The sequence below is a fragment of the Nerophis ophidion genome, linkage group LG19 (genome assembly GCF_033978795.1).
Source record: "Nerophis ophidion isolate RoL-2023_Sa linkage group LG19, RoL_Noph_v1.0, whole genome shotgun sequence".
Classification (NCBI taxonomy): Eukaryota; Metazoa; Chordata; class Actinopteri; order Syngnathiformes; family Syngnathidae; genus Nerophis; species Nerophis ophidion.
Window position 1 is genome coordinate 26,749,133 of NC_084629.1, and position 19,256 is coordinate 26,768,388.

At 39.8% G+C, this 19,256-nt stretch overlaps 1 protein-coding gene across 4 annotated transcripts in view; it reads right to left on the bottom strand.

The window, feature by feature from the left end:
* ppp2r3b (protein phosphatase 2, regulatory subunit B'', beta) overlaps window positions 1-19,256 on the bottom strand; it is a 68,786-nt gene that overhangs the window by 25,323 nt on the left and 24,207 nt on the right. The window contains exon 1 of one of the 4 annotated variants that reach the window (XM_061879730.1): window positions 2,783-3,212. The exons of the other annotated variants lie outside the window; for them this stretch is intronic. Within the exon in view, the coding sequence (XP_061735714.1) occupies window positions 2,783-2,920 (138 nt within the window). The 5' untranslated portion in view covers window positions 2,921-3,212. Of the gene's footprint in view, window positions 1-2,782; window positions 3,213-19,256 lie in introns of those variants that run through there. 4 annotated transcript variants of the gene reach the window in all.

Here is a 19,256-nt window from a genome sequence, read left to right on the forward strand (position 1 = left end):
TCGTCGCCCGCACGTGAGGAGCCGACCTAACTGATAGCAGCGGTCTGATAGCAGTTTTCTAAACTGGACTTTCAATCGAAGCAGGAGGTATTAAAGGAAGATCTCCATCGAGACAGAGACTTTTAAAACTGAAGAAAGATAAGGAAGACTTCTATAAACAAGTTATCGATGCTTTTCATCAGAAGGAGCTGGCATGGACTTCATTTATAAGTAAAGGTAAGACGATCATAACGTTTTTTTTTTATTAAATGTGCTTTTCATGATGGTATCCTTATATCACACTCAATTTTTTATTGCAGGCCTTTGGTAAGTGCCGGAGTGAGAAGAGGTTTTAAAATAATTAGCGCATGCTTACCTTTACCGCATGCCTTTGGTAAGCGCCGGAGTGAGAAGAGGTTTTAAATTAATTAGCGCCCCGGCGGCAATTCAAGGAAATACAGTAGTTGTGATTTCTCTCTCTGCATGGAAGTTTAAAATGAGCATATATTAATCAATCAATCAATCAATGTTTACTTATATAGCCCTAAATCACTAGTGTCTCAAAGGGCTGCACAAACCACTACGACATCCTCGGTAGGCCCACATAAGGACAAGGAAAACTCACACCCAGTGGGACATCGGTGACAATAATGACCCAGTGGGACGTCGGTGACAATGATGACTATGAGAACATGATACTGTGAAAGATCAATCCATAATGGATCCAACACAGTCGCAAGAGTCCAGTCCAAAGCGGATCCAACACAGCAGCGAGAGTCCCGTTCACAGCGGAGCCAGCAGGAAACCATCCCAAGCGGAGGCTGATCAGCAGCGCAGAGATGTCCCCAGCCGATACACAGGCGAGCAGTACATGGCCACCGGATCGGACCGGACTCCCTCCACAAAGGAGAGTGGGACATAGAAGAAAAAGAAAAGAAACGGCAGATCAACTGGTCTAAAAAGGGAGTCTATTTAAAGGCTAGAGTATACAAATGAGTATTAATGCAGTATGAACAAGAATGTTTTAATGTAGACACATAGAATCATCATACTGCTGTGATTAAATGCATCAAGAGTTAATTCAAGGCTAAGGCAAAAATATTGAGATATATATGTCGTGTATCGTGACGTGGCCTAAAAATATTGAGATATTTAAAAAAGGCCATATTGCCCAGCCCTAGTTACAGTCTATAATTGTTTTTGTCCACCCTTTTGTTTACATTACAGCGCTAGCTTGCTGTTAGCATGGCTTGTTGTACCCTCCTATGGTTTGTAGTGTAGCATGCTGTATACTTATCCTCGTCCTGCAGGGACTAGGAAAGTGGCTTTGCACTGTGGGGGGATGCTTCATTGCGTTGAAGAGGCATTCTTTTACATGTCGCTGACATTTTTTGGGACATCAAAACACAATTGACTCAACATGCATTATCACGAGACAATGATAGTCATAAAAGCTCTATCCTTGAACAAATTTAAATAATTTTAGCGCATTTTGTCTATATAGCACATTCCTAGACCTAAGACCCACAAAAAATGTAAACAATCTAAGTCTATAGATACACCACAAGATCTGGTGTCACCATGTAAAATAATAATTCAAAGCAAGGAAACCAAGTTTGCAAGTTGAATACTAGGCGTAGATTACTGGAGAAAATTACAAAGGGATATCAAAAACGAGACATGCGTGAGTCAACAGTTTTGTGCTGTGACCTAAGTAAGGTCCGTGCTCTCATTGGCTGACATTCCAGTCTGTTTTTGGCCTGCAAACTCATGTAACACCTGACAACAAGTCGCCAACTGTAAACACCGCAGAGGGTACACAGCGTGAAAATGATGTATGCTTCTGATCCTCTGTGCTTGCTCTGCTATGGGTCAGTGTCAGTAATGGCTATAAAAGGACATAAACCTCCGTGCTGACTGAACCCCCTGCAACACCCATGCTAACCACTCGCAGAGCGCCTGGTTGTTGGACTCACTAAGCCCCATGACATTTTACACATTCTCAATTGATGCGGCCTGAAGCGAAGACAGCGGAGCTGGCATTCCGCGCAAGGTTCCGCCGCCCACTGAATGTGCACAGGGCCTTAGGAACACCTGTGCCATTGGCCCGCTAATAAGCACAGTTTCCCCTCAGCATCATTTTGAAGGTGGGGCACTGGCCCCCTCGACGGTTACGTAAAAATTGTACTGTCTTTATAGAGCCAGAGCACAACAAAAGTCACTTAAGGACACATTTACTACAAAACTGGTCATAATATGTCTTTTACAAACAAAAGCAGCATGTCTTAGTCATCATAAATGACAGGTCCTTTGTGTCTTTACGTCGTCATGCATTACGTAATTTTTACGCAGGAAGAAGCGATTTTGTTAAGACAACGGCGAGGAACGATCGCTTTTGTCAAAATTACCCCCACACCAGGGGTGTGCAAATTATTGGCTTTGGCATTTTCTAAAAAAAATAAAATGATTTATTAAGAAATGTTAGTTGATACTAAACAACTATTTAATGTATTTTTATGTCACCTATAAAACAGTGCTTTTCTCAGATAGCAGCTTAGCGTACATATATATTGAGCTACATTGGATTGTTTTTTTGAAAAACAAAAACAAGTATTGAAGTGGCCCCCCCAGCACTCTTCAGTTTTTTTTGTACACAACCCTTGGTTGAAAAAGCTTAAACACTCCTGCTGTAAACTTAGTGGTCACACTGAACCATATGGTGACAGGAACTGTTGGAATGTACATCTGTGGGACAAACACACAACAAGAATCCACAAAAAGAGGCCACTACGCTCATACTAACCCCGGCCTGTCCTTGCTGGAAAGCTTTAAGCCTCTTCTTGAAGCGCGAGGGCAGCACAAAGTCACAGCCTCGCGCCAGCAAAGCTAGCTCTTTCCTCAGGTCAGGGTCCTGACGCAGAGACAGCTCCCTCATCCTCATCCTCGCCAAGCACACCACCACGAGGAACACATAAACAAATCCACAGCGGTCCACACAAGTCTGGTTTTGTTGTTGTTTGGCAGTAAAAAGTTGTTCGTATCCCCGCGATTGTCCTCTGTCAAAACCCGAGAGAGAGAGCAGCTCAATGCAAGGGAGCAGCTGCTACTGTGACTCCCGCTCTCATTCCAGATCGGGTCGCACAATCTCAACTCTTCTACACAAGACAACACAAGCACACATAGTGCACAGGGGCAAAGAGAGTGCTCTCCTCAAAGCTGTCGGGGAGATAAGGAGTGACAGGACATCTCACTCCCTGTACATATGGGGCCGGGAAGGGTGTGTGAGCACATGAGAGCTGCCCTTTCCACTTTGCATTACTCAGGGATGTAAGCACCCTTTGAGACAAAACGAGGAAAATCAAGAAAAAAAGAGGAACATTTCAATCCGCACGAAGAACTCCCTTGCAAACCTCGTAAGAAATTTCATGCACTTCGGTGCATTTCTACACAATATGCACTTTGGTGCATTTCTACACAATATTTTAACTTCAGATTTATTTTCATCTACCAACCTCTTTTGACTCCTTTTTGGCCCATGTAATGTACCACAAAATGTTTAGTTTTTTATTAGATCATTTTATAGCATTATCATCATTGAAAATGTGATGTAAAATTCTGTAACATGCATGCACAGAACTCAGAAAACATACCTGAGATTATAGCTTCATGCCTTTTTGTAATTAAAATAAATCAGATCACAAATGACGTTTCCCATCATTTATTTCCTTGAGAAAAATCTTACATTTCGCAAAGCCAGGTTACTCAATCTTGTCACACATAAGAATTTAGTTGTGTTTTATCAACTGTTTTATCCAGCCAGGACCAGCTGAGGGGATTTTAAGTCCTGCATCAATTTTTGTAACATCTGACTTCCAGTTAACATTCGTCAAGTTAGTCCTCTGTTTACGTTGCCCTTACAACTATGATCCCGCCAAATCTGAATACTCCCTCTCCCCCCTAGTCTTAGCCATAAACACTGTGGATGGCACGTTCACGTCCATAAAGGCCTACTGAAACCCACTACTACCCACCTTTAAAGGCCTACTGAAACCCACTACTACCCACCACGCAGTCTGATAGTTTATACATCAATGATGAAATATTAACATTGCAACACATCCTAATACAGCTTTTTTAGTTTACTAAATCACAATTTTAAATTTCACGGGAGTTTCTTCTTGAAAACGTTGTGTAATGACGACGTGTACGCATGACCTCACGGGGTTTTAGGAAGTGTGAGCGCTACGCACACACACAGGTAAAAGTCGTCTGCTTTAACGGCATAAATACACAGTATTTTGGACATCTGTGTTGCTGAAGCTTTTGCAATTTGTTCAATTAATTTTGGAGAAGTCACAGTAGAAAGATGGAGTTGGGAAGCTTTAGCCGTTAGCCACACAAACACACGGTGATTACTTGTTTAATGAAATTTTACTATGGATCAGAGCGCGGTCAAGCGAACATGAATCCAGACCAAATGTCAACCAGCAGGTTTCGGTGAGAAAATTGTGGTTAAAAAGTCAGTTTTTACCAGATAAAAACTGAGCTTGTGCCGTCCATAGCTGACGTCGACTCCCCTGAGACACTGCGCGTCAACACCCGGCCGTGGACACACCCCTCCGACTATCAGGTAATATTTAACTCACTAAAACACTAGCAACACAATAGAAAGATAAGGGATTTCCCAGAATTATCCTAGTAAATGCGTTTAAAAACATCGGAAAACGTCCCAATGCTATCGCGTTTTTTTTAACTAGTTTTTTTTTCTTTTCTTTTTTTTCTAGTCCGTCGCTATCAATATCCTCAAACACAAATTTTTCATCCTCGATCAAATTAATGGGGAAATTGTCGTTTTCTCGGTACGAATAACTGTTTTTGTTGGAGACTCCCATTAAATTCAATATGAATATATGAGGAGCCATCAACATGTGACGTCATCGTTTGCGACTTCCGGTAAAGGGAGGCGTTTTCAGGAAGTACCAAAAGTGGCGAACTTTATAGTCGATTTTCTCTACTAAATCCTTTCATCAAAAATATGGCGATATCGCGAAATGATCAAGTATGACACATAGAATGGACCTGCTATTCCCGTTTAAATTGGACCTGCTATTCCCGTTTAAATAAGACAATCTCATTTCAGTAGGCCTTTAAAGCAGACGACTTTTAGCTGTGTGTGTGTGCGCAGCGCTCATATTCATAACAGCCCGTGACGTCACACGTACACGTCATCATTACGCAACGTTTTCAAGAAAAAAGTCCCGGGAAATTTAAAATTGCAATTTATTAAACTAAAAAGGCCGTATTGGCATGTGTTGCAATGTTAATATTTCATCATTGATATATAAACCATCAGACTGCGTGGTGGGTAGTAGTGGGTTTCAGTAGGCCTTTAAACATGCCTCAAGAGGTCTCGCAACCACGGTATTTAGCATCTACCTTAGTTTCCCCCGTGGAAGAAGAAGTGCCGTATTCGCCCAACTGTTTGATTCTAACACTGAAGAAGAAGACTTTGAGGGATTCGTGGATGAGGAATAACTTAATAAAGTGAGCTTTACATGTTTATTTTGTGTGTTGTGTTGTGTGACATTATCGTTTGAGCAACGTTGAGTTATTGATATATTATTGCTTTGCACTATTTCGAGTGTTACTATTTTGTGATTGCACTAACTAACTTTTTTTTTTTTTTTTTCCCAAGATGGCGTTGCTGTAGTGGCTGCTGTTGGCAGGAGCTCTGTGCTCTTGTGTCATCCTTTTGTGTTTCCCTCTTGTTTTCATGTCTTATTATATTTTTTTGCCTTTTGGTCTGGGACCCTTTGGGACTGTGTGACAAGGGGTGCCACTTTCGTGACCTCGGTGGTGCTTTTTTTTGTGGACTTCTGGATCTGCCTCCCGGGAGCCTTTTGGCCATGGAGACCAGCTGCTGGGTGTCTGCCACACCGGAGTCGGTTTGGAGGGACTGGCGGAGATGCGGATGAGGGGACAGGACTGCAGAGTTTGGAGGGATTGGAGGAGATGCGGATGAGGGGACAGGACTACAGAGTTTGGAGGGACTGGAGGAGGTGCGGATGAGGGGACAGGGCTGCGGAGCTAGCACTGAGCGCTGGGACGGAGAGGCTTCGTGGTGTCTTGGCTGGGTGAGCAGGTGTCGGACACCTCAGTCACCTTGGACGTATCCTCGCTCATCCATGCGGACTGGACACAGGCCGAAAATGGAGTCGGCTGTCTTGGTTGCTTTGTTGGGTCTGCTCCTGTCTCCGGCCATGCTCCCTCCACCCCAGCGGACGATGGCGTGGAACACCCCAGAGGCCACCACAGTGGATATGTTTCTTTTACTTTTTATTCATAGCTAGTATGTAGAAGTGTCTGGTTGTATCTGCTGCTTTAATGTCTTTAATGTCCTCTGTGTTCTTTGATGTTTGAGGTTTCCCTCTTACACACATGGAAGAGGGATGTGTACCATGGCTATGAGTTGTTGTTTTTTCCCTTGGCCTCAGTCTGCACCTCCTCTCCAGGGCTCAGGCTAAGACCGATTTTTTTAATTTTGTTTTAATCTTCTATACCCCTTCCTTGTTTACCTGTATCTCATCTTTTTTGTAAGGGGCGCTGGAAGCCGGCAGACCCGTCAGCGATCCTCTTCTGTCTCCCTGTAATGTTTGTCTAAACTTGAATTTCCTTCAGGAAAATTTTAATTTTCCTGAAGGAACTCTCCTGACGGAATAAATAAAGTACTATATAATCTAATCTAACGTTTGATTTACCGTAACAGTATCAGAATGTTTTTTACGTGTATATTGAATCGGGAAAAATAATAAAACAGCTGTTTATTCATTTTGTGAGTGTACAGAGTTGTCAGAACGCTGGTTTGTAATGTATAAATAAAGTCTGACTATTTTGTTGACATTCCCTTTAGCGCAGCTCCATCTAAAGGATGCATAACGTAACCCCAGCCTCTACTGTAGCATCTATTCTATGCGCCTTATAATGCGGTGTGCCTTATATATGAACAAAATATTAAAATATGCCATTCAGTGAAGGTGCGCCTTATAATCTGGTGCGCTTTATAGTGCGGAAAATACGGTAATTACTTCCCTCAATGAAACATGTTTTATATATATACTGTAAGCTGATGTGCCAGAATGTTCATATATATATCAGAAAACATATGATTGTTCTTGATGATGGGGGACGGCGTGGCGCATTGGAAGTGTGGCTGTGCCAGCAACCTGATGGATTCAGGGTTCAATTCCCACCTTCTACCATCCTAGTCACGTCTGTTGTGTCCTTGAGCAAGACACTTCACCCTGGCTCCTGATGGGTTCTGGTTAGCGCCTTGCATGGCAGCTCTCGCCATCAGTGTGAATGTGTGTGTGAATGGGTAAATGTGGAAATAGTGTCAAAGCGCTTTGTGTTCTTAAAAAGGTAGAAAAAGCGCTACAAAAGTATAATCCATTGATATACACAGGCAAAATAACAAAAAAAGACCAAGCTAACATCTCGTGTAACAGCATCTTGAAAGTAAACAAACACTTGTCGCATCTGCGTGACGTCACTGCCAGCAAACGCCCGAGGGTTGATGACGTCAAGAGTTCCTAGGGGTGTATTTTCAACACTTCGCCTTTGAATTTTTATTGATATTTCATTAAAAAAGCGGGAGTGACGCAAAATAAATGTTTAAAACCACTGATATTCATAGAAAATGTAAGTCCCGTGTCCAATTTAAGCATGCACCTTCACGCCACCATGACACGTTGCTTGGGCTTGCTAGTTTACACCCAATGCTTCATCACACTTTGTCCAAAGTCAAATTCAAGCACTTTCAGCATGAGTTTTATCGTATTCTTAAGGATTATTTTTTTTAAACATAACACCAATTGATTCCTGGGCTCATTTGTCATTCCAAAACAAATGGGAAAAGTGTTGAAATGTAGATACAGTGGACTGCGCTTATCCTGATGCCCCTTGCACGGGCGGGCTGCCTGACATCAACATAAGCTGTTGTTGACATGAGCTCTACTGGACATAGCTCAAATTGAAACCGAAGCAGAATATTACTTAATAGGAAAATGCAAAAAATAATAAATGCGTGGCTAATCCAAACTAATAGCCAAGCTTTTATTCTGAAGTTAAGTTTACTTTACACCAAACAGAATGTTGCTGCTTCACTCTAATGAGGAAGTTGACAATACTATGACACATTCCGTGAACACACTGATTTTTAAAAAAAATTATTGCTTTGGGTTTTTTTTCTACACCAACAGAAGCGCTCAACCTGCACTTCTTAAGAATGTTTTGCCTATCTTTAAAAATCCCTATGTCAAACAAGCACAAATATATATTTTTATGCATTTATGCATTACGTATTTAGGTCATTTTAAGCATTACGGTGACGTAGGCCTGGGAGAAGTATCGATTATATCCATTTATTTTAGTTTTTTGTTGCAGACAATTTAAATGGGACAAGCGGTAGAAAATTGATAAAGAGATAGATTTAAAAATGAAAAAATAAATAAATCTATTTTTTCACCTTTTGATCTGGCGTAGCTTGCACCGTCCCCTTACTTCATTGGCGGCTCACATAGCAAAACATGGCTAATGCTGACGCAAACAAAATCAAGAACTTAGTTTAAAAAAGAAAAGTGTTGTCAGTACTTTAGTTTTGTGGCAACAGACGTGCAACAACTGACTGCACGGTGCAACGTTTGTATAATCAATCAATCAATAATTATTTATATAGCCCTAAATCACTAGTGTCTCAAAGGTCTGCACAAACCACAACACAAACCACAACAACATCCTCGGTAGAGCCCACATAAGGGCAAGGAAAACTCACACCCAGTGGGACTCACACCCAGTGGGACGTCGGTGACAATGATGACTATGAGAAACCTTGGAGAGGACCGCATATATTTCAGGCTCCTTTATCGTTTGCCTAATGGTGGGAGGCTGAAGTGACTGTGCTAGGGGTGTGTACTGTCCTTTATGATGTTGTGTGCTCTCGTTGTGGCCCTGGTAGAGTACATGTCCTGTAGTGAGGAAAAGGCTGCTCCTGATATGTACTGAGCTGGAGTGCTTTCCTGTCCTTAGCAGTGCAGTTTCCATACCAGACCGTGATTGAGCTGGTAAGGACACTCTCAACCGTACTTTTATAGAAGTTGCCGAGAATTTTGGGTGGTATGCCAAATTTTCTCAGCCTTCTTAGGAAGTACAGTCGCTGCTGGGGTTTCTTTATTGTTTGTTGGGTGTTGTGATCCCAGGTGAGGTCCTCGCTGATGTGGGTCCCGAGGAATTTAAAGGTTTTAGCCCTTTCCACCTCTGTCCCCTCTATATACAGAGACGTGTACTGTGTACTCCTTCTCCGTGGGTCAATAATCATCTCCTCGGTCTTGTCTGTGTTCAAGGAGAAATGATTATCCTGACACCAGGCCACCAGTTCCGCTACCTCCCTTCTATACGCTGCCTCAGCTCCCCCGGTGATCAGTCCGACGACCGTAGTATCATCCGCAAACTTAATGATACTGGTGTTGTTCTGGGAGGCCACACATTTGTGTGTGAAGAGGGTGTACAGTAGGGGGCTCAGCAAGGCGAACAAGACACAGCAACAAGTAAGGACTAAAAATCACCTTACTATGGTGGAATCATTTACACAAAGTATGTATGATGATGCTATGTATGATGAGAAAGAAGCACAATGTGTAGAGCGATCACTAAAGCAGTTAATCTGCACACCACCAAGATGAATGAAAAAACCTGTTTACTTTATCTACTTACTGAAACAAACTATAGTCCTCTCAATGTTTTAATTCATTATTTAATTAGATACAATGTATATTACTACATTTTTATTCATTGAAGTATGTTATTCAAGACAGAAGTTTGCACTTTATTGATCTCAATGTTGGAGATTTTTTATTTGCATGCAATGTGTAATGCTACATTTTTGTTAACATAATTATATTGCTTCCCAAGGGAAGCTCTAAATGTAATTCTTTGAAAATTATTCGAAAAAGGTACAATTTATATCTAGTCTAAAAAGAACATTATACAAATTCGAATTTTGCTAAGAGTAAGTAATTAATGTTTTGTTATTAGTGCAGTGTATGCAGTGTCATTTCAAACGACTAGTTTTTGATCCAATAAAAGAAAAACTTATTTTGAATTATCTCTGTCATTTTAATTCAATGGATTCTTTAAAAAGTCGGGCAAAAAATCGTTAATCGATTTTTTGGTGAAAAAATCTGCGTTTTTTTTTTTTTTTTTTTTAGATCATATCGCCCAGGCCTACGGTGGTGCATTAATTTCACAGAGGCATCACAACGTTTGCTATTTCCTTCAACAACAGCTACTACCGGTACTAATCATGGCAGACTGTGTAAGAGTCAATGATGACTACGTTGGGGGAAATGATGACCCAAGACCTTATATTTTTGAGCCTGAGTATAATAAGGAGGATAAGCTACAAGTTTAGAAGGCAAGTGATAATCAGATTCAAAAGCATTCACAAAGCATCATGAAGCAGTATTACTAAATGCTAAACAAGAAATACAAACTATGAACACAATAAAACAATACAAGTGAGAGGCATTAAAGGGGAACATTATCACAATTTCAGAAGGGTTAAAACCAATAAAAATCAGTTCCCAGTGGCTTATTTTATTTTTCGAAATTTTTTTCAAAATTTTACCCATCACGCAATATCCCGAAAAACTGTTTCAAAGTGCCTGATTTTCACCATCGCTATGGCCACCCGTCCATTTTCCTGTGACGTTACTGCGTGATGCCAATACAAACAAACATGGCGGATAGAACAGAAAGATATAGCGACATTAGCTCGGATTCAGACTCGGATTTCAGCGGCTTAAGCGATTCAACAGATTACGCATGTATTGAAACTGATGGTTGGATTGTGGAGGCAGATAGCGAAAACGAAATTGAAGAAGAAACTGAAGCTATTGAGCCATATCAGCACAGACAACGGCAACGAGGACGAATTCGGCGATCACTTTCTAACCAACGATTGCATCTTTTGACAACTGGTGCAACTTGAATCCATCGATTGGTATGTGTTTGTTTGGCATTAAATGTGGGTGGAAGGAAAGGCTGGATGCAGATATAGCTACAAATGAGACAAATTGATGCAATATGTACATACAGCTATCCTAAAAAGCATGTTAGCATTGATTAGTTTGCAGTCATGCCGTGCGCAAATATGTCTGATTAGCACATAAGTCAATAACATCAACAAAACTCACCTTTGTGATTTTGTTGACTTTATTGTTGGACATGCATCTGCTTCGAGTGTCGCAGGATATCCACACATCTCTGTCGTAGCATCGCTATCGTCGGTAGCAATGCTACGACAGAACAGAACAAACGAGGGACTTTCACATCTTTTGACAACTGGTGCAACTTGAATCCGTCGATTGGTATGTGTTTGTTTGGCATTAAATGTGGGTGGAGGGAAAGGCTGGATGCAAATATAGTTACAAATGAGGCAAAATGATGCAATATGTACATACAGCTAGCCTAAATAGCATGTTAGCATTGATTAGCATGCCGTGACCATTGATATGTCTTCCGAGGATGTTGTAGTCGTAATGATTTGTGCAGTCCTTTGAGACATTTTTGATTTGGGGCTATATAAATAAACATTGATTGATTGATTGATTGATTGATTGATTAGCACACTCCACGTAAGTCAACTTGAATCCGTCCCTGTTCGTGTTGTTACACCCTCCGACATACTTGTCAACACTCCCGGATTTTCCGAGAGACTCCCAAAATTCAGTGTCTCTCCCGAAAACCTCCCGGGACAAATTTTCTCCCGAAAATCTCCCGAAATTCAAACGGAGCTGGAGGCCACGCCCACTCCAGCTCCATGAGAACCTGACTCAATGTTGTGACCCTCTTAAACAGGACAATACTGCCATCTACTGTACATAGAATAGAATGTCTGTTCTGAAGCCCACAGTAAAGACACGTAACTTCATCACGTCGCCTGGTTATTGACTCCAACCCAATATATTACACCGTCGACGAGCAAAATGAAGAAATACGCTTGCAAGTTCCAGAACGATTGGAAACGAGAATTTCAGTTTATCCAGGAGAGTTCGAAGGGGAAGGAGTATGTTGCCTGTAAATTTTGTAGAACAGACTTCTCCATTAAACACGGTGAACGGATATACTCAGCCAAGAACGGTCAGTCAGCAAAGCACAAAGCGTCCGCAGCGCAGCATCGTTCACAACCCACAACCCACTTTTTTTTTTATGCTGGGGCTGCCACATATACTGTGATAGTGTACATAACAATTGGTATATATTGTATATATGTTATAGACATATTATATCTGTATATATAATATACTGTACACATATTACATATATATTGTATATATTCGCAGATGTTATATTTTACATTGCTATACCTAGTCTATTTATACCTGCATTGTCCTTTCCATCCTTACACTTTCCATCATTGTAACTAAGCTACTGTGTTGAACAATTTCCCTTGTGGATCATTAAAGTTTGTCTAAGTCTAAGTCTAATTATGGCCCACCTTGCAAAATGAAGACCCGATGGTGTATCTTATGCTGAGACAAAGATGGCTATGCTGGTAGCTGAAAGCAACATCCCGTTCTCATTTCCGGATGTCTACAAGAAATCCGTGAAGGATGTTCCCGGATTCGGAGATCGCTCGCCAATACGCAAATGGCAGAAAAAAGGTTACTCAAATAATGAAAGGTAAGTGTTGTTTTTTTTAGTAACAAGCAAGCACAGTACAGTTAGTAGAACAACTGTTTTTATTACTGTGTATTTGATAGGTGCCGTCTGAAATTCAACTATTTATTTCATTCATATATATAATAAAATAAATATATATAGCTAGAATTCACTTAAAGTCAAGTATTTCATACATTATATATACACATATATATATATACACACATACATACATATATATATATATATATATATATATATATATATATATATAATAAAGCAACAACAATAAATTAAAATAACAGCAATATTGTTATAATCAGGCTTGTGATTTGAACTTCATGAAAAAGACTGAAAATAAGCCGAGGGCCTAGGTCCAGGGCGGTGCCGTGGTGGGGGGACAAGAAATCCCATTCAAAGATGTTTTAGTGTTTAAAGAATTGAAAAACTATCAACAGAGTTTACATAAATGCATACCCCATTCATCCAAATGAATTATTATATCTGTTTAAGTCACTATGGTATTTAGTCACTACAGTAATTACAACTTGTGTTCACATCCAAAGGAACCACATGGGTTAGCCTATTCTATACAGTATTTACAACCTTACGAGTTTTCACTTCATAGCCACAGATGGTTCATCTAGTTATTTACATTATTTACACGATACTTTGGTTCATTCACACATTACTTTGGCATTTCTGCTTTGGTGGCTCTAACATGAGCCTTCCTGGCAAATTTCTGAGCAGCTTTTATTTTCCTTTTTGGTTTTGCTTTAATAGATTCTGCCTTGGTTTTATAGCCAATTTCTGTCTCCTTGACTACCTCTCCACTTCTAACGCCCCCAAATGGAAAAATCATAAAGAGTACAAACAATGTTTATTCTATTAGCTAACTGCCTTTAACTGAATAGCAATTTGTAATTTCTAGCATGAAATAACAAATATATTGCAGTCATGTTGTTTATGTTTCTGAAATGATTCAACTATTCAATATCAATGATTCAATTATTCAATATCAAAATAGATAGATGAATAGTACTTTATTGATTCCTTCAGGAAAATTAAAAAATATAAACAGTAGGAATAATTAACTAAATGTCAGCTACTGTCTTGTTCTAAAACACCAATGAAAATGAAATTTAGCATTTAGACAGGCTATACTGCAGTAAGTCATCACATGTCTGCCAAAATCATGAGTGTTCTTAAATGTGTATTCCACATATTTCATGTCAGAAGCAGTTTTGATTTGGGCTTTTTTTAGTAAACTACTGAAATGAATGTTTTGGGCATTGTTTTATCCAGACGCATACGTTTGTCCAAATGTGGGCGAGTAGATGCATTATGGGTTTCCTGGACGTCGTCTACATCGCTAAAAGAACAATCTATGGAAGAGAATCCCTCCGCCATCTTCCACTAGTTTGTTAAATATATAAATCACCTGCATTAATATCCCTCTGCTCTTCTCCGACTCTCTCCTCGTCATTTGGGATGTGCGTGTCTGTTGTGATTTCCGTGCCTGGTTCGATATCCCGCCCTATCTTGACTCTGATTGGCCTGTCCGTAATGTCGTGCACTAATTTTAACCAATCGTGACACATAGTAAATGGATTTTCTTATACGTAAACCAAACAATAATCAATGATTTTTCCCACATATTTTGTCCCGTGCCTGTGGAGTTGCACTAGTGCATTTCTCGCTTTCTCTTCTCACTCTCTCTCTGCTACGTGGGTCTAAAAATAGCTAAGCTACAGAAATCGCTAATTGTTTAAAAAGTAACAAAGCCTCGGCCAAGTTACTGGGAAATGTAGTTAAGCTACATAACTCCGATTGAAAAGTTATCCGTTTTTAATGGAAAACTGTAGTGTTTACCACTGCAGCCGTAAACCAGAATGGATGATCAAAAACCGTACTCATTAAGTGGAAACCGTAGTTGTTGACGGGTATGGGAAAGAGACGGATCAAGATGTTAACACACAATCTAGGTCGAAAAAAAAAACCGGAAAATTATTTTTAAAAATATTTTTACTGAGATAAAAAAGACGGATTTCCGACTATAGACGGAAAAATCACATGCCTGTATAACTGTTTCTTAATTAAATGCAAAAATCTTTACATTTATTAGTGCAATACATATTCAAAGTTCAAGCAAAATTATTTTGTAAATGTGTCAATTTTAACTACATTAAGCTTATGTAAGGTACTTTTTTAGAAACCTTTGTTTTATTCGCGCAGACAGACCGGCAGACAGACCAGCTTAGTGTGAAGACGACTTGAGGCTGTAAAAAAAAATAAAAAAAATAAAAATGAAATAAAATAAACCTTCTTAGTTTGGGACTGGTGTCCTGATTGTACATTGATCATGCATTGATGATGTTGTTCACAACAACAAGCAGAGGAAATTCGTTGTGTGGCTGTATGGATTATTTTTGCTAGCTCAGATTTGTAGTTTAGCCGCTGTTTCAAGTGGCCGTCTCGACATTGTTTAAAGTAGTTCAGGATGGGGCGGTTGAGTGTTTTGGGTATGAATGCGTGGTCCAGGACACATTATTTTACCAAACAAATTTTCTTCTCCTCACAAAGACAGCATTTCAGTTGCATTTTTGCCAATTTCCCCGATATTCTGCGTTTAACTGTGGATTCTGTTTTATTAGCTAATTCTGTAATTCCGTCCACTGTTACGTTAACATGAAAATCATTTGGGATCACTTTTTTTGCTGAGTTTAGTGATCAGTGATAAGACATACTAGTGTGGTGTCAAATAAAAAGTAGCAACCATGGTGAGATCCCAAACTCCAAGAAGACAGTCTTGTTTTCAGTCATCTGTTTCACCGTTACAAGCTCGGGAATTTGCATGTACGTTGCGCTCGTTCATTCTTTTTTTTGATAATATTTTTATGATTATGAGAAGCCAAAATCGAATCAAGATTAAATCTTGATAATTTGTCAAGCCTTAGCGAGTTGTATATTACAGATTAGAATGCCTATAAAAAGAAGGATGATACATGATAGGCATTTTTTTTTTTTTTAAATTGCAGTTTCCCTTTAAGCGTTCCACTATGCAACAGCAATAATACACTTTGTCACAAAAACACCCAAAGCAGAGATGCAGTTTGTTAATGTATAATTTTTAGCAGATCTACTTTGGATTAGTTTGAGACTTTTTAGAAAATTCTACATACCAAAATGGCCACCGCATCCTTAAGATTTTTCAGTATGTGGCCCGAGGTGGAACAAGAATGGACACAGTTGCCAGACAGTGAAGTGTGGAAAGTTATTAAAGCAGTCGTATTATTTCCAACATTGTCTGTATGCGCATGGATGTCAAAAACAAGAGACACATGAACTCTCTGTGACAGCCAAGCTATCAGAATGAAGGTTTCTCAAGGCCAAATTAGTGTACGACAATTCAGCAGACATTCATTAATTTATAACATACATATAACTGCTTCCCATATTATGCTGCTTTTTGTTTTGTCTTCCCTGTGCGAGTTCGGGCTGCCAGCTGCTCCACATCTTATTATAGTTGATGGTCGACGGTGGAGGAGGAGGAGGGGAAGGGGGGGAAGAGGCACGTCAAATTCAAAGAATAATGTCCGAACCAGTCGGCGGCTGTTAAAAGCATCAGGCGAGCATTGTTAGGGGCGGTCCAAGAAGCAGGCGTCGTCAAACAAAAAACATCCCCTTTGCCTCAGTATTGTCCCAAAAGTGACGGCAATTACAACAATTCTTTGCAAAGTTGCTGATGTGACATGCCCCGCCTTCCAGCGTGCAGAGGAAAGGCCCAAAAAGCCTGCTCACAGCAGCCACGTAAACAATGCAGTACTCATTTAATGACCAACAGTGAGCGATGATCTCGCAATATTTTTTAGATGACAGGATGACAAAGAGCGTTGTTTCTGCACTTCCTGTTATCCCTCACGCAGATGCGGTGAGAGCTTGATAAGCTGTTAGTATGACGGCTTTTCACGCAAGCCTTTCTTTTTAATGCTAATCAATTCAAGCCATACGTGGAGACGAATGCACGAAAAACAACACGAGGAGATCACATGAAACTGTCAACTCGGGTGTATTTGTTTTGGAGCAAACTAAATCTGAAGTCTGCACTGTAAACACAGGTAGCTAGTGGACATAATGATGTTGCTTTACATTACTATAACCATGATATGAGCCGAAAATAAGGATAAAAACCTCACCAAGTACTTCATTATGAATACCTGCACAATATAACGAGGTCCAATCTGATTCTACAGACTGTAGGAAATAGAAAAGAGTCACTTCCAGGGTCAAACTGTCGCCGCTATAAAACCGGTATAAGCAATGTTTTAATATGCAAGTGTAAAAATAAGTAAACTACTGTTTACCATTAAATCCAATAAAACTCACCTTAAAAATGAATATGCTTTATGAATCAGGTATATGAATTTGTGTCACAAATGTTAAAAAAAAAGGTATCGACTGTAAAAATGTAGACATAAAAACAGTACATGTTAATTTTAAAGTTTGGATGAAGGCTTAAAGGCCTGCTGAAATGAGATTATCTTATTTAAACAGGAATAGCAGGTCCATTCTGTGTCATACTTGATAATTTCGCGATATTGCCATATTTTTGCTGAAAGGATTTAGTAGAGAAAATTGACGATAAAGTTCGCCACTTTTGGTACTTCCTGAAAAAGCCTCGCCTTTACCGGAAGTCGCAGACGATGACGTCGCAAGTGTGGGGGTTCCTCACATATTCACATTGATTTTAATGGGAGCCTTTAACAAAAACAGTGATTCGGACCGAGAAAACGACAAATTCCCCATTAATTTGAGCGAGGATGAAAGATTCGTGTTTGAGGATATTGATAGTGACGGACTAGAAAAAAAAAAAGACGAGTTAAAAAAACAAAAACGCGATAGCATTGGGACGTATTCCGATGTTTTTTAACACATTTACTAGAATAATTGTGGGAAATCCCTTATCTTTCTATTGTGTTGCTAGTGTTTTAGTGAGTTTAATATTACTTGATAGTCGGAGGTGTACGTCCACGGGTGTCTTAATGCGCAGTGTCTCACGGGTGTCGACGGCAGCTGTACGGACGACACAAGCTCAGCTTTTCTCCGGTAAGTGGCGACTTTTTAACCACAATTTTCTCACCGAAACCTGCTGGTTGACATTCAGCTGGGATCCATGTCTGCTTGACCGCGCTCTGATCCATAGTAAAGTTTCAGCTCAGGGAATTTTAAACAAGGAATCACCGTGTGTTTGTGTGGCTAAAGGCTAAAGCTTCCCAACACCATCTTTCTACTTTGACTTCTCCAATATTAATTGAACAAATTGCAAAAGATTCAGCAACACAGATCTCCAAAATACTGTGTAATTATGCCGTTAAAGCGGACGACCTTTACCTGTGTGTGTGCGTAGCGCTCATACTTCTTAAAAACGCGGGATGTCCTGCGTACACGTCATCATTACACGACGTTTCCAAGACGAAACTCCGGGGAAATTTAAAATTGTAATTTAGTAAACTAAAAAAGCCGTATTGGCATGTGTTGCAATGTTAATATTTCATTATTGATGTATAAACTATCAGACTGCGTGGTGGGTAGTAGTGGGTTTCAGTAGGCCTTTAATGTAGCGCTTAAAAATACAAATCACATACATTGGCATTCTTATTACTAGGGGTTGTGCGACAGACGATATAAATTTAATAAGAGATTTTAATACTGTTGTTATATCGCGATAATACATTTTGATGACACATTCTCGCTGTCACGCGCATTTGACAAGTGAACAGGTGCGTCCTCAATACAATTTGGCATTCTTGCTAGCGGCTAATGTTACTTTACAGCGCAAAGCCACTTCTAAATCAGCAATCCTCGCCTCCATGGCGGCAAATAAACTAAATTGTAAGCATCATTGTCACTGGAGGACAAAGAATAGCTAAACATGCTGCTATCCACGGTCAATATGCAGACATTAAAACAACAAAACACATTACTTTTAAAGTTCGAATGAAGGCCTAATGCAGCGCTTAAGCCATGTGAGTGACATTCTACGTCATTACTTGACACAAGTGTAAGAAGAAGCTAACCCATCTCGCATAAAAAATATTTTTACTGAAAACCAAAGCATTAAAAGCTTTGTGGTTCGACTACTAAGTAGGGGAAACATAACTACTTTAGTTTTGGTTGAGTAGAGATGGGAAAAATGGTCGATTTTCTAATGCATCAGGATTAGAATGTGGATGATACATGAATCGATGGACAATTGTCTCCCAATTTTTTTTTTTTTTATATACGTTAAAGAAATACAGGCGGTTCTAAAATATGGCATTATTGCAAATTTTCTCTAAACATTAGTTCTAGATTGGTACTAACTAAACATGGGGGAACCCTTAGTTAAAATGTTTTAACGTTATGTGTTAGCTGGATTAGCGTGGAGACACAGAGGGAGGAGGAGAAGATGAGTTGTGCCAGTGTGAATGTGAATTAGTGAAACAAGCAAATACATTATTTGTACAATTCCACAAAAGGCTATTGGGAACCGCGTTATAGCAAAGAGTTGCCATCTAAGA